The sequence below is a fragment of the Mus musculus genome, chromosome 6 (genome assembly GCF_000001635.26).
Source record: "Mus musculus strain C57BL/6J chromosome 6, GRCm38.p6 C57BL/6J".
NCBI lineage: Eukaryota > Metazoa > Chordata > Mammalia > Rodentia > Muridae > Mus > Mus musculus.
The window spans coordinates 81936501-81952876 of record NC_000072.6 but is presented as its reverse complement, the minus strand read 5'-3'; the positions used below and the strand labels follow the sequence as shown (position 1 = coordinate 81952876).

General features: G+C 41.7%; 1 protein-coding gene across 11 annotated transcripts in view; it reads right to left on the bottom strand.

Annotated features, from left to right (window-relative positions):
- Positions 1–16376, bottom strand: part of Gcfc2 (GC-rich sequence DNA binding factor 2) — a 48537-nt gene that overhangs the window by 6222 nt on the left and 25939 nt on the right. For 6 of the 11 annotated variants that reach the window (XR_003956216.1, XR_003956218.1, XM_030255482.1 and 3 more), the window contains 9 exons: positions 13311–13497; positions 11436–11559; positions 9867–9948; positions 9336–9448; positions 8357–8556; positions 6264–6414; positions 4496–4614; positions 2892–2968; positions 1091–1157 (listed from right to left, as the gene is read on the bottom strand). Coding sequence is in view for 5 of the 11 variants with exons in the window: in XM_030255482.1 (XP_030111342.1) it covers positions 1091–1157; positions 2892–2968; positions 4496–4614; positions 6264–6414; positions 8357–8556; positions 9336–9448; positions 9867–9948; positions 11436–11559; positions 13311–13497 (1120 nt within the window). In the remaining 6 variants the exon portion in view is untranslated. Of the gene's footprint in view, positions 1–1090; positions 1158–2891; positions 2969–4495; positions 4615–6263; positions 6415–8356; positions 8557–9335; positions 9449–9866; positions 9949–11435; positions 11560–13310; positions 13498–16376 lie in introns of those variants that run through there. The other 5 variants (XR_003956217.1, XR_003956219.1, XR_377474.3 and 2 more) reach the window with 3 other exon arrangements.

The window sequence follows — 16376 nt, the reverse complement described above, 5'->3', positions numbered from 1 at the left end:
AGGCACAAGTCTGCTGATAAAGGGGATGAAGTGCCCTGTAGTGAGATCTACGAGTAAATACTGGTTTTATTTGGAAGGCTGAATTCTGAGTCTTCCCTTAGTATTCTGAATGGAGACTGACACACACTACTCTTCACTGTCGCTGACCTGCCTGCCTGTCCGGGGAAAGCATCTTCCTGACTTGGCCATGACACACGTACACTCACTGCACTGAAACTGCTCCTGCTAAGGACATTTACGTCCTTGTATTCTCAAACATGATGGACATTTCAGTACCCTGGGACCCTTTATCTTGGCATTTAAATCACAGTTTAGTTCTTGGATTCATTCCATCTCCACAGTTGTGTGCAGTTTGCTATATCCAACACAGACTTCACGGTCTCTCCAAGCTCCCTCCCTCCATCTCCTACAAAAGCTAAGACGAACACAGGCACACAGTGCCAGCATCTGGCACTTGGCTGTGACAGACTTGTGTTCCTCACCTGTAGTGAGTCACTGTGGAGTCCTTAAACAACCGACCTCCTTATATCTACCTCCACCGGCCTGGATTTGTCTTAACTGTAGCTTTTTGACCATCAGGTCACCGAAATTAAATTTAGCTGGAGTGTCCATGAGACAAGAACAGCTTTTACATTTTTAAAGGACATTTCAAAATATTAAAAAACAAAACAGACTACAGGTGGCATACACCTTTAATTCCAGTGCACAGGAGGCAGAGGCAGGAAGGCATACCATGGAGTGTAAGATCAGTCTAGTCTCCATAGCAAGTGCCAGGACAGTCAGGGCTATGTAGTGAGACTGTCTCAAACAACGCAACACAACAAATTCAATATAGAATTTGTTTGTGTGTTTGTTTGTTTGTTTGTTTTGAGACAGGGTTTCTCTGTGTAGCCCTGGCTGTCCTGTGAAAATTATGTGATATTCAAATTTTGGTGTTGTTAAGCAAAGTTTATCCAAACACAGTTCATTTGCTTGCATACTGATAGCCTGTGAGTGTTTTGTGCTGTAGTGGCAGAGTGGAGTGGTTCAACAATATTATTTAGCTGCAAAGATTAATATAGACACATTTAAAGAACAGTACTCTGCTTACCTTTAGAGCTCCCCAGAACTGTCTTTCTTGGAACTTGGAGTGTGGTGACATTTTTCCTTCTTCAGAGCTAATGTGAGACCGGTGAGGAAGGAGGAAGAAATGGGGAGAGGGAGGGGAGGGAATACACAGGACCATTATTCTCTCAGAATAAAGCCTCAACAGTAGGACTCTTGTTTGTTTTTGTTTTGAATTCTGTGTACATTTGTATATCTCTGTGTGGTTTGTACACATGAGTGCAGTGGCTGCACAGGCTGGAAGAGGCCATGGGTGACCATGGAGTTGGAGTTACAGATGGCCGTGAGCTGTCCAACCGAGGTGCAGAGAATCAAACTCTAGTCCTCTGGGAGAGCACTGGACACTCTAAGCCACCCGTGATCTCTCCAGGTCCCTGTTATTTGTTTGTTTGAATTAAGCAACTAAACAGTCTCAATGAAAAATGAATCAAGGCACTCTGATGGTATCTACCAAGAATTACAAATGCATCCACAGTCAGCCAACAGTGGGTTTCTGCAAGTGAGTTTTGTAGATATGATTGCCTTTGCACAGTTTGCTTATAATCTTATTGCTAGTAAGAGATTACCACTCATGTGCTGGTCAGTTACAGGATACCAACATGCCAGTACTGGCTGGTTTTGTGTGTCAACTTAACATAAGCTAGAGGCAACAGAGAGGAAGGAACTTCAGTTGAAGAAATGCCTCCACGAGATCCAGCTGTAAGGTATTTTCTCAATAAGTGATTAGTGGAGAAAGGCCCAGCCCACTGTGGGTGGTGCTATCCCCTGGGCTGGTGGTCCTGGCTTTTATAAGTAAGCAGGTGGAGCAAGCCGGTATGCAGTATCCCTCCATGGCCTCTGCATCAGCTCCTGCCTCCAGGTTCCTGTCCTGACCTCCGTCGATGAGAAACAGAAATATGAAAGCTTAAGCCAAATAAACCCTTTCCTGCCTAAGTTACTTTTTAGTTATGGTGTTCTGTTGAAGCAATAGAAACCCTAACCAAGACAATGCCTATTGAGGAACTTTTAAAAAGTGAAGAAACTTACTTACATAAGGATATGAAATGACTTCAACTATCTACTAAGTGAAAAAGGTACAAAACTGCTTGTACCTGCTTATAATATACTTCACCTGCTATACACGGAGGGGGTGATAAGGTCACAGCAGAGATAAGATGAATGGCAAAAATCTACTACACTCAGAAGTCTAAGAGTAAATAAACCTCATTTTAGGGACCGGAGAAATAGTCCGATGGTTAAAAACACTTGCTGTTTCTGCAGAGGATGTAGATTTTAGTTCCAAGCACCCACACAGTGGCTCACAACTGCCTGTAGTTCCGTCTTCAGGGGAGCTAATGCTCTCTTCTGACCTCTGCAGGCACTCACATGCTACATATACATACACACAGGCAAATGCTCACAATATATAAATTAAAAGCAAACAACCCCCCCTTTTTTATTATTTTAAAGATATGCTTGATTTTAGTCAAAAGGCTCAGAAACGACTGCCTTAAATATAACTTAACCGCACTCCTATTCTGAACCATGAGAACATATTAGTTACCTAAAAGAGTACAGAACAAAACCTACTGGGACGTATTTTTATTCGTAGGATTCTTATCTCTTCCTGACTCAGATAATCAGGAAGCTCAAAGTCCTGTCCAAGCCCCCCAACTTCCACCCTGGGAGTACCATTGGGTGGCTACAGTTCGAGGACCGCCTGAGGTACACCAGGCTGTGTCTTACCCTACCCTACTATCCTCAAAAGAAAAGCTATCTCAAACAGTATAAACATGGAGAGCTCTTACCTCTTTGGGTATAGAGGAATAAAAATATCATCTTCTATTGACTTCTTCATTCTTGCAACAATAGATTTAAGTAAATCCTATTAAAAATGTGAAAAGCATCAGCAAGCCATAATTATAAATATAATAACTAAATCAAGTAATTTTAATAGTGCAAATCGGTCTGCAGTTAGAGCCAGACGTTTTAATACTGTGAGAACTTAGGAGATGCATGTGGTTGTCACTAGATCACTCACTGCTGTACTGCAGTTTGTTGCACGAATACTACTCATTAGACATTTGATGGTTTCCAATTAGAGGGTTCATTGTGCTTAATGAAGCTATAAAATACCTTGCAGAAGTCTCAGTGTGTGTAAGAGCAGTTAATAGGTATACACAAGGAAATGGAACTGCTGGAATACAACTCGTGACCTTGTATTCAACTTGTACAGAATCATAAACTAAGATGGTAGTATCTGATACTAGAAACCCGGTGGTTGGGAGATCATAGACCTAGGGGCAACCTCCCCACTATGGTTTAGCTAGCTGGTATCAAACTACAGCCTAGATATTTATGTTTATACCCATAGACACGTGATACTCACACTTAACCAGAGAAGCTTGTCTTTGCAGTAAACAATGATGAATGCAGATACTCACATGCTCAGCCCTAAATAGGACATTTCTACCACCCTCTTTAAGGAATGCCGTGGAAGAGAGAATGGGAAGGATGTAAGAGCAGAAGACAGGGAGAAGAGATATGAAATACTGTCTTCAGGTCATGGCACAGCCCTTGCAAACATGAGAATTGATCAGCAGAGGCTGCCCACACAAGACCGGGCCTGCCAAGAGCCAGTCATGGATTGGAGAGGCCACAGGGCCCTAGTCCTCCCTGAGGAACTACTGGCAACTGATGCATTCCAGGGAAAGGACAATTACTGCAGTCCATAGGCTACAATAGATAGTTCTAAATCCATGGGCATACACAGTCCTGGTTAGAATTAGATGGGCACAAGACAAAGCAAAACAGAATAAAACAAAAAGATGTGAACATAGAAAGGGACCTGTGGGAGGAGGAGGGGATGACAAGAGATGGGTGTATATGTGAAGGGGAGGGGAGAGTAAGCAATGTACTACATACACATGAAATGGTCAGAGGACGAATTTAATCAATAAGGAGTAAAACAAGAACAAAACCAAAGCAACAACAAAACCCAACAGTGGTGACCCATTGTAGTACTAGCTGTGTCTAAGGGGAGTCCAAACATGGTGGCACATGCGAGCAATCCCAGCACAAGGCAGGCAGATCTTGGTGGTTTAGTCCCATCTCAGTTTTCCTGAAGAGCAGGGTTTGTTTTTCTTTTTCCACTTAACCATAAGTACTATTTATCTCAAGAGACCTATATCAATTTTTAGAACATCAAGAACAAAACTCAAATTTTATTTTACCCCATCTTTTAAATTCTTTGAATTCTGACTTTCTAGGTAATATCTCCACGCAATAGAATCTGAGCATGCATACATTATTTTATTTACTTTTGTGGTACTGGAAATTGAACTCGGGTCTCTTGCATGCTAGGCAAGCACTCTGTCATTGAGCTAAACCCCAAGTCTGCAGATATCATTACCTGTTTATTTTTACTAACTTCATTTTCAGAAGCGAACTGTTCAAAAGCCACTCTGCAGTGCACTGTTAAACTTCTTGTCTGTGAGGTTGACAGGGGATCCCAAATGGTCTCTACAAAATCTGAAACACATTCAGTGGTTACACAAGTTACTAGATCACGCACAAATAACCAAGTCTTTAGCATATCCTATCCCACTCCATGGTAAGGTTAAATCCATGGCTCATCATGACACTATTTGCATGTGCTCCAATTTCTATCTTTACCATTTCCTCTGCACATACCCTCAATTATTCTTCCTTGGGTTTTGCTCCACCTGTCAGGTTAACCTACAACCCTCACTAGATTCACCTTCTCACTAACTCTTCCTGTAATATGCAGTTAAAATGTAGCTGTAAAGAAAGCTATACCAAACCAAATCCCCAAAATTCAAGTAAGCCTCCATGTTAGGCAGCAATTACTTCCCTGGCCTGCTTGCTTGCTGGTTGATTTTCCTGGTTCATTCTTTCAGTTGAAGGAACTCTCTCCTTCCTTCTTCTCCCTGTCCTCATGCTATGTATGCATGTTGACGTGTGTGTGTGTGTGTGTGTGTGTGTGTGTGTGTGTGTGTGTGTGTGTGTGTGTGAAGCTTGAGGCCAATGGCTGCAAGTCTGGCATGCCATCTTGCTATTGGGATCCTGTCTCCATGTTACAAACACTTGGCATTACATGCCAGCCACCATGCCTACCATGTTTTTATGTGGGTTCTGGGGATCCGGGCGCTGGTCCTCACTGTTGAGGGCAAGAGTTTTAAACACTGCACTATCTTCCAGCCCCAGCCCCCTAGTACTTTCTCCAGTACTGACCATTGTTTCCTTTCCTTTTAAAACAAAATAAAGTACTGCCTAGATGTCTACCTCCTAATCTTCTTCCTGTTTGTTCCTGGAATCCTCTCAATTTCCACAGAGTGGCAAGTGCATCTCTCAAGTCCCACAGGACATTTGTACAGTAAGCTCCAAAGGGTGATTTTAATCAACAACCACAACTAGGCCCCTTTCTCCCTGGAAATATTTTTTTTGACTTTGGGACATAATTTCTTTTGACTGTCCTCCTGGTATCCTCTCTAGTCTTGGCTGGTACTTGTCACTTCTGTGGCTTTTAAATGCTAAAAGGCCCTTAGGACTGAGATAATTTCTTTCTCATTCCTTCCTGCATTCACTTCCTTAATATTTCACATCGCTTTGTGGCATTCAGTACCACCCACACGCAGCTGCCTCCTGCCTGAACTCCTCTGACTGGTATACTCAACAACCATCTACCACCCCACTCAGTGACTGGCACAGCCACCAGAGCGCCACTCGCCACTTCCACTCTAAACTACCTCCTTCAGATTCCCAAGTCAGGAAAAGGCAACTGAGTCAAAACCCCAGAACCACTCTCATGTTCTCCCGCTCCCGTGCCCAACAATGGCTCCTTCAGCACACCCTGGGAGTGCTGTCTTCAGAACACAGAGAACCGACGCTCAATAGCCATGGGATGGTCGGCTCAAGAATGAGAGGTAAAAAGAAAATCATCAGAATGAATATTCATCTTCAAAGTTTAGTCAAGTTCAAAACTCATTTCTCTGGAATATGGTAAAAATATTCAAATACTACCACTACTGCTGTGGACAGCCAACAATTGTGCAAACAAGCATGTTCCAAGCAGGTCAATTTGAAATTTATTGCTCTTTAATACAGTATTTCCTTGTTATCTCCAAGCTTCTTTGTGATTATAACAGAATTAAGATTACCTGTAAGTCGAGGAACAACTGTTTTGTTGATGACAGCAGCCAAGATTTTTTTATCAGAACCATCTTCCTTCCCTATATCGTCCATGCTGCTCTCCATAAACTCTGTTATAGCTGTGAACCAGGGCATCTTGTCTAGACCTATGGAGTCCATCTATGAGATGAGATGATAAAAGTTATACATTCTTAAATGTGTGTATTTTGTAAGTTAACTTATTCCGAAATCCCTAGACTTTCCCTAAGGCTCAAAGAGAATAATCACATGTTTTAATACTATGTTTACCCCACTAGGCCACCAAGGTAAGGCAGGAAGCACGGCATCCCAGCATCGAGGCAGAATAACTAAGAACTGTGTTTCATGCATTCATCATACAACAAAAATGTGACAAAGGTCCACTATGTGCCAGGACATGCAGAGACCAGCAATGGCAGCACTCTGACAAGAGTGAAATAAGTGTTTGAGTTAGGCACTTGGAATTCACTGGTAAAATTCATTCATCTGCCTCAAGCAAAGTTGACTTCAGTCCTTTCACTTAGGAATAAATGTGTAATGTGCATGTGGCTTAGCTTGTTAGCCAATCAGCAAACAGCAAATGGCTGCTACTACTTCTAGAGGAATGATCCAGGATGGCTAACTCCAGGTGCTGCCCATGCATTCCCTAATAGTTCCAAAGAGATGACCTTGCTCTACTCTGGAAGGTGGTGTGGGCCTAGGAAGCCTGCAGACACATGGCTAAGACCAAGGAGGAGACGCTGACACGCTCGCTCCATCATTTACTCTGTAAGCTCATGCTCAGAGCTTTCCTCAGAGAGCTTCATTCATAGCATGCAGGATCCAGCTAGGTTTAGTGGCTTCCTAAAACATTACTTTCAAGTCCCTGAGATGACTCGGAGCGTACAGGCACTTGCTAGGTCTGATGACCTAAGATGGATCCTTGAGACTCATATAATGAAGAGAACCAACTCGCATATGCTGTCCTCTGACCTCTACATGTGTGCCATGCATGTGTACACACAGCCACACAGTATATATGTAATGAAACATTTTAAAAACTCCACATTACTACCAGGCTACCGGTAGTGATGCACACCTTTAATTCAGCACTCAGGAGGCAGAAGCAGGCAGAGCTCTTGAGTTTGAGGCCAGCCTGATTACAGAGTGAGTTCCAGGACAGGAAGGGCATACAGAGAAACCCTGTCTCAACAAACAAAACAAAACAAAACAAAACAAAACAAAAACAACGCCACATTACCATCCCTATATCACATTTCCTATTACTTCCATAAGTAAGCTCTCAGCCCTGAATCTAGGTTTGAAGGCCAGGGTGCTCACCCTGAACTGCCATTTTTTCCCCACTTTCAAGACAGTGTATCCCACAAATTCCCGCATGTCCCTAGGCCTCTCTTACAGCCCTCCTCCTCCGCAGTGTGCTGCTACCCAACTCTTTCCAGTTTGTCATCTCCAACTTCACAATCCTCAGAACAGGTTTTTAAGTCAAATTTAACCAAACTTAATACCACAAAATTCTGGGGAAATTTTCACAATTATAAGAATATTAAAAATGTGTTTGAATTACTGATGTTTGGTCCTGCTATGCCTTAAGAATCGAGCAAGATGGCTGGGGATGTAGCTCAATGGTTTGATGATTGTTTAGCACACAAGAAGGCCCTAGATTTTACTCCAACTTTTCTCTGTCTGTCCCTGTCTCTGTCTACCCCCCCACCCCCCAATCATGTAATCATCCCAAGTAATACAGTTTAGCGTACATTTCTGGACAGTTGTTCCAAGGCTCTAAATTTTATCTACAACTTTAAGGGTAAATGGTTTTGTTTTTGCTTTTTAATGATGTTCATTCTTGCGGGGGTGGGGGGGGTGGGGGGGAAGGGAGTGGAAGGGCATGGCATGTGTAGAGGCCAAAGGATTGTATCACATGGGTTTCAGAGTCCAAAGTCAGGCCATAGCCCTTGGCAGCTAGCACCTTTATATGCTGAGCCATGCTGCCAGGCTAAGGTTGTGATAGTTTAGACCTAACCTGACAGCAAGGGCACAAAAGCAGTTGACATGACCAGGACAGTCACATGTGAAACACTGATACCTTAAGAGGATTCCAGTCAAGCAACTGAACTCGTATCAGGGGACTTAAAAGCTTTGGTAAGCAGAAACCAACGAAGGCTTCATAGTAGGAATCAGGAAACTTTTCTCGCCACTGCTGAAATTTCAATAAAATATTCTGGACGTTACAAAAATCATCATGCACATCTTCAAAAACTTTCTTACAATCCTGTAAAATGTCACCTGCAAACAAAGTAAGTCTCTTTATGTTATGCATTTTAAGCCTGTTTCCTTACCAACAGTCACGAGTTGCTACCTAACCAACTGGGCTGGAAACTTTTGTTATTTCATATATTCATTTTATTTAAAAAGTCACTTTAATACCAAAAGTGATAATATCAACAGTAATAAATCCTACTGTGTATTGAGTTCCTGTATATATGCCAAAATACCATACACTTCTTGCTGCCTCTGGACAGGCAGTGCTGTGAGCTCTGCTCCCAGGGCGCATTGTTGCTGCCTGCTGGGTTACAGTGGGCACTGTGGCTGCGTTGCTTTCCTTAGATGGCATCATCTGTAACTTGCACAACTAAGTCAGTGAACTACTTTAAAAGGCACTTTATTATAATGAACTCAAAGTAAAAGCATCACAAAGCTGATTAAATTAAACCCTCAAACCAGACATTTGTCAACTTCCCAACTGTGCATCTCAGTGAACTCTCCAGTCAGCATGGAGGCCTGAAGCCTCTTGGGTGTCTGTACTTTCACTAACTGGCAAGTACGTTTTGTTTCTCAAGGTTTTTTCCAAGGTTTTCTTTTTTTCTTTTTTCTTTTTTTTTGGTAAGGTTTATTAGAGGTGTGGATGCCCCTGCTGGGTGGACGGGGCAGCAAATCTTATGCAGAAAATGTTTACATCTTTCTTGTATTTCCCTGTCTTAGTAATATGGATTTAAAGGCAGCCACAACAAAGCCTTCCTCACTATTTCAACATCTCAAAATAGGTTAGAATCTTGGCAATTGACCTTGGCACTTGTGGAAGTTAGTCATCTCTGCAGGAGACAGCTCATCATCACTAGACATCCCTTCCTGATGGTCACAGCTGCCCGAGAGCTCCCTGGCCTGTCTTCTCTGCATCCTGTGTTGTGCAACAAAGTAAAGTAAGGCAACAATGTTAGTATTTTACAATGGAACACATCATGTACTGACAGCATTTTATGTAACTATTCTTGGACACTGCTTCTTTAGCCGCTTTGGTTCTAATGTTCAGCTTAGACCATTCTCTGAATATAAAGATTTCCTACTTCTATAAAGAGAGTACACTTGTTACAAGTGATTTCTAGTTCAAAGCAATTCTCTAACAAAGGCCACCTCACCAATTCCACCTGAGCTCCAGTTTGTTTCTGAGCTGGAGGCCAGATGAACTAACTCAGCTTTGGTCTTACATCATTCTTGAAAACTGGGATGCCAGGCTGGGTGATTATCACATAGCTAATTCTACTGAAAGAGTAGTAAGTCCGTGCTCAGTGTGTTAAGTCTGCACTTTATACAGATACCTCCGAGCTTCAATCTCTTCTAAAATCCGTTGATCCTTTTCATCCACAGCCAAGCTTCCATTTGCCGATGTCTCATCTTTGCCTGTTAATTCACAAAATTAGCTTTGTACTACAGTCTCAAAACGGTGAATCACTAAAGCTACAGGTAACTTCATGAAGTGTGTGTGTGTCTGTGTCTGTGTATAAGAACAAGTAATGTGCTCAAAATGTACATTTTGTTATGCCATACAATGCAATGTCCATTAACTCTCAGTGTTCAGTCATCACGGCTGTTGGCCTAAGCACATGAACCGTCCTGGTGTATGCCGTTTACCATAGCAGGTGTCTTTTCTAGCAGATTACCCCAATTTCCCCCATAGTCATTATACTAGAGATAGTTATACTGCGTACATCTTATTTATACCATGTCCCGTTTTATTTCAGCACACTCTACTCTTTACAACTGACCAAATGTGGGTGGGAGCTTGACAGCCACTTCACTCTTCCTTGTCAGCCACACGGGACCTCATTCCCTAAGCACCCAAGCTAAGACACGAGTGCAGCAGCAGTAGTGTGGCGTGAGGAAGCTGAGAGGTCACTCCTTACCAACTCTGCTGAGGCTCACCCATCTGTGCAGTCCTTCAACTACAGAGCTCGACTGCTGGGGAGTTATGTCCAACCACTCTCTGTTCACTGAATGGCATATAAATACTCTGTGTCAAGGAGCCTGGGCGATGGCTCAGCAGTTAAGAGCAGTAGTTGTCTTCCCAGATGACCAGGGTTCAGTTCCAAGTACCTACATGGCTGCTAAGTGTCTAGAGATTGCCAGTCCCAGGGGAACTTACACCATTTGGACGTCTGAACACTCCTGCACTCATATAATGCACTTACATCTACTCAGGCACACACACGTACCTAGAAAAATACACTTAAAAAAATTGTCTCAAATGCTTAAGTGACTGGAGAGTCTCATATTTATTTTTAACCTTAAACAAGGTATACTGAAACTCCTCCTTCAAATGCCAGGTGCGGGGTAAAGGATTAATGTGAAATATAGAAAAAGCTTTTGTACTGGCTAGTTCTGTGTCAAACTGAAACAAGCTAGAGTCATCAGAGAAGAGAGAGCCTCAACTGAGAATTTCCATGTCTCCAGAAGGTCTGTCTGTATGCAAGCCTGTAGGGCATTTTCTTAAATCATGATTCATGGGGAGCACCCAGGCCATTGTGGGTGGGGCCATCCCTGGGTCAGTCCACGGTTCTATTAGAAAGCAGGCTAAGCACGTCACGTCACGGAAAGCAAGCTAGCAAGCAGCACCCGCGTGGCCTCAGCATCCGCTCTACCTCCCAGTTCCTTCTGTGCCTGAGCTCCCGCACGCACTGCTTTTGAGGATAAACTCTGACACGGAAGTGTAAGGAAATCAACCCTTTCCTCCCTAACCTGCTGTTGGTCACGGTGTTTCTTCATAGCAATAATAACCTCCCCTCAAGTAAATAGCTTTTTTTTTTTCTTTTTAAATATAGAACTAAAAATATTTTTATTCTCCATGAAAATTTAGCTTAACAAATAATGGAATATAAAAAAACACTAACGTGATAACTGCTGCAAATATGATGATTCGCATTTTAATTCATCTTGCCTGCGTTTCAAAAGTGCTTCTGACCGTTTTAAAAGCAACGTGTACATGGATGATTCTAGTTCCACAATGCTGACAATCTGAAACACAAAAGTAGTGTGCTGGAGTTCACCAATAGTGAATTATAAAAAGTATAAAAGGTATTATTTGTAATCACATGTATACATTCAATTCTTGAATAAATAGTTCCAATATTAGTGCAAGTCACAAATTATGAAATCAAATGATATGGGGTGAGGAGAATGTGCTTGCGAGATGGATAAAAGGAAGGATCCTTGTCAGAGAATGCTGAGGGGGAAATGCTGACAGATAGCAAGGAGATACTAGAGGAAGCGGGCAAAATCTGAAAATCTGAAGAACCGGGCTGGGCTATAGCTGAGTGCACAATGCCTTCTGAGCATGTCTAAGGCCCCGGGTTTGAGTCCCGGCACCAGAATAAACTTGATAAATGGAAGAGAGTCACTAGGGACAGATAAGAGGGCTATGCTCCAGAATGTGTGACTGGATGAAACTGGAATCCTCCTTCTCAGGAGCAGTTACTTCATGTCTGCTGCTTCCAGGAATACAGCTACAGCAGTCCATGTGGGCCAGTAGCATTTCAGAAGTGTAATTCAAGGATGAATGAAGAAAAATCTACACTGTAAAAAACACCACAGTACCAACTGACAACATGGTGACAAAGCAATATTTTATGGATAGATATAGGAGAATTTAACTACTTTAACGATCGCTTTCTTTTAAAGTACTGGGGCTTAAATAAAGTACCTTGCAAAAAGGTAATAGAGGATCCCAAGTCAGCACTGAGTGTGCACACAACACAAAGTAAATGAAAGATTAAAAAATCTGATGGTGTAAACATTTTAAACATACAACTATTAAAGAACCATCACAAATAAAAGTGTAAATTTTAGGTCATACTGAATAAGCATTAAACACTCTAAGCCAGGGACTGGAAAAGAGATGGCTCAGTGGTTAAGAGCACCGGCTGCTCTTCCAGCCAGAGGATCACATTTTGGTTCCCAGCATCCATATGGCAGCTTACAACCATCTGTAACTCTAGTTCCAGGGGATCTGATGTTCTTTTCTGGACTCCAGAAACTGAATGCGCGTGCTGCACAAATGTACATGCTAGCAAAACCACTCATACAATTAAATAAAAAATGTTTTAAACCATTTGTTTAAATTCACTAAAAACTAAGAGAAAAAAAGTTTGCCACGATGAACCGAGGTGTGAAAGAGCAAAGGACTCAAGAGAATTTAGAAGAAAGAGATCTACACAGGGCATGGTGACTCACACCGCGGAAATCCCAGCACTCAGGAGGCTGAGACATGAGAATCCACAAGTATGAGGCCGACCTCGGCTACACTGCAAGCTCTAAGACAGCCTAAGCTTCAGACTGTGGCCTTCTTCACAGGCAAAATTACATGCAGCTAATCATACAAAGATTTTTTTTCTGTCATCAAAATCAACATTTTACAAAATCCAGTTTTACTAATCTAGCAAAGTAATAAACCACCCTTCATTCTGGAGAATACGCTGGCCCATGTCTAACAGCAAGAGGATGAGCAATACCACGGTAAATGTGTGAGGTAGCAGATGACTATAATCCCAGAAGTCAGAGGCTGAGGCAGGGAATTAGGAGTCACCCTGGGTTGCACAGTAAGAACCTGCTGAAAACCCACATCACTGCTGCCTCTGTTATTTGCTTCTTGGAATCAAAACTCAGGACCTCATAATTACACAACACCTTACCCACTGAGCCTGTCTCTTCTTTACTAACTGACTAAAGGGGGCAGGGGGAGTCTCTATTCATGCATATTTTATACACACCTTTTCATTTAGACAATCAATTATATTTTCCACATAACTTTTCATGCCCCTGTAGAATCTGTAGTTTTGAGCATGGTCTGATGCACTCTCAAGATTCTGGATAGCCGTCTTTGAACTCTTGATGTCTTGTTCATATTTTTCATATTCTCTCTGGTGTGAGCGATGAGACTCCTGTAGTAATGTTAATCTAAATAAAATTTAAAAAAATAGAAGTTTCATTTTTCATTCTCTTCCTTTTAAGCAGTACTCTAATAAAGATGATTTCAAACACAGACATAGTGATTACTGTAGAAACCTTGATTTATTAGACTTGTGAAGCTAGAGAGACCACAATTACTGTTCTCAGGAGGAAAAGATAACAAAACAAAACAAAACAAACAAACAAACAAAAAACCACCTAAAGAGACTTAGCAACAGAAGGTGGCCACAGGGATTATTTATTTTATTTTGTTTTTCTTGAAACTGGGTCTCTAACCCAAACTGGCCTTGAATTCACTAAGAATCAAAAAGATGACTTGGTTTTAGGCTAAGATTGACCAGAACTTATAAATGAAGGGAGTTCCAAGAATACCCAAAGGTTTCATACGAAACAAAGGAGCACATACAAATCTGTTGTCTTGCTTGGAAAACTGACCGACCTGGCATTAGCACCATCTAGGCACAGTCCGGTTTGGTATAACTTATCTGGTTTGTGACTCAGGGGTGATTATTTTCCAGTAAGAATTTGCTGTACATGGGGACCATTGCCTTTCCTGTTGCATGAGCCCTACACTGCTCTGCTAAAGTGAAGACAGCAGACTTGATCCAGCTCTGAAGAATATCACACACATCAATTCAATGACTGTTTATCTTTTAAAACTATGTTACCTATCACAGACGCAAGCCAACAGAAACACATGAAACATATTTCTTTCACAGAATCAGAATATATATCCTATTAGCATTTGAACTCTATGGATGCCTTAGGATTAACAAATCAATAGACAATGAAATAAATTAAAAGTATATGGACTTTAATCTGAACTAAAAACTTAATTCAACTAATCCTGCTAACCTGGTCCTGAAAAGAAATTTAGCCTTTAAGCAGTATATCGTGTTTCTAAGTTTAGTGGAGACACACTACATGTCTAAAAACCTTCCCTTACTTTATGGAGATAAAAGTGCAAGCTAAGCTGGGAGAAGGCTCAGTCAGGAAAGTGCCAGCCTTGCAAGCAGGAGGACCTGAGTGAGAACTCCAATGCCACCCAGGAAGGTTGGCATGGAGGCACGCCTGTAATCCCCACAACCTGCTTGGAAAGTCCCGGGGCAGTGAGAGGCCTTGTCTCGGCACCAGGAGCTCCCAAGCGTGGGCGTTACTAGCTAGAGCAGTGAAAAGGCAGGCACGCACAGGGCACAGAAGAAAATATAAAAAACTGGTGGCAAACTGTTTCCTTCGGAAAGCCAACATCCTTTTTGGTACCATCTTATACTTGCTTAGTAAAAAACAAAAACAAAGATCCGAGTTGAAAATAGAATAAAGCTAAAAGTAGCAGTTACTTAGGTCAGAGGATCTCAACCATTAATCTACGTGACCCACTGTCTTTGTAATTCTCACTCTAAAGGCGATTCTCTCAAACACAGTCCTTCAAGGAACACCATACGGGTTCTGCTGTATAAACAATTCTACATGTAACAGCTTTAATTCTGTTTTATTTTTAAGGAAAGCCAATTAAAACACCAGTAAATGATAATGAATGTACTTCAGGAACAATGTTGAATCTGTTGAGGTAATTCCACTCAGCATCGCTATTTGAGAACACTCACTCAGGAGGTCTAAGCCTTATTCTGTAGCAGGTCAGAAAGTAAACAGCCTCAGCTTTTAGAGCTATATAATTGCTCTTGGAGCTACTCAGCTCTGTGCTATATCACCAACAGGAAGCACTAAACTGTGTTCCAATAAAACTTCATTTACAGACACAGCGTGGGCTGGAGTCAGCCAACCCCACAGAATACAGACTGGTACACAGTGCTGGTACACCTGAAGATTTCAAATATTTATCTCAAAATATAAAGTGACTTTTCTATAAAACTATCTCCATTTAATCAAACAACTACAGTGACACATTCTGTAGTATGATTAAGGAATTGAATTACTTTAAAGCTGACTTATGATATAGAAAAATTTGAACCTATTTTCAAATGTACACAAAACACATCTTGAGCTAGTGAGATGGCTCAGGGATAACGCACAAGCCTGATGCCATTGGCTCAATCTCCAGACCCCACAGAGAGATGGAAGGAGAAAACCAACTCCACAAAGTTGTACTCTGACTCCACACATGTGCCATGCATGTGCGTACATACATCTTGGAGAAAAAAATGAGGATGTTCTTTAAAAGGCAGCATAATTGAATGCACTCCTGGTAATAAACTATCATATAGGCTAATCAAACCCTGACCATCACACCTACTACTTGATAAACACAGGGACCGGCAGACAATAGATGCTCTGTACATTATATAATAAAATACTTAAAACAGTTTCTGACAGGACATGCCTTAATTATAGAAAATGGGAGGTCATTAGGTAATTACCGTTTGCTTCAGTACTTATCAATGCCCAAATATTAAAAAAAAAAAGGACTGTGCTTTCAGAAGACACCATACCAATCATATAAGTAAACTCTTAGTCATGGTGAATTTCTCCTATTAATGTAGTAAAACAAAAGCCAAACACACAAACAAAAGGTTGGGTCCGGTGGCACACACCTTTAATGCCAGCACTTGGGAAGCAGAGGCAGGTGGATTTGAGTTTGAAGTCATACTGGTCTACAGAGTGAGTTCTAAGATTGCCAAGACTACACAGAGAAACCCTGTCTCGAAAACAAAACAAAAGAAACAAACAAAACTCCAAAACAGAAAAACCAAACAAAACCCACATGCATACACACAAAAAGCCAATAGTACAGTCACGTACATGCCTGTGATAGTAGGAAGGCCAAGGTAGGAGGAGCATGGATTCAAAGCCAGCCACAGCTACAGAGTTATATAGAAAAAGACCCTACCTCAAAAAACAGAAGCAACAAC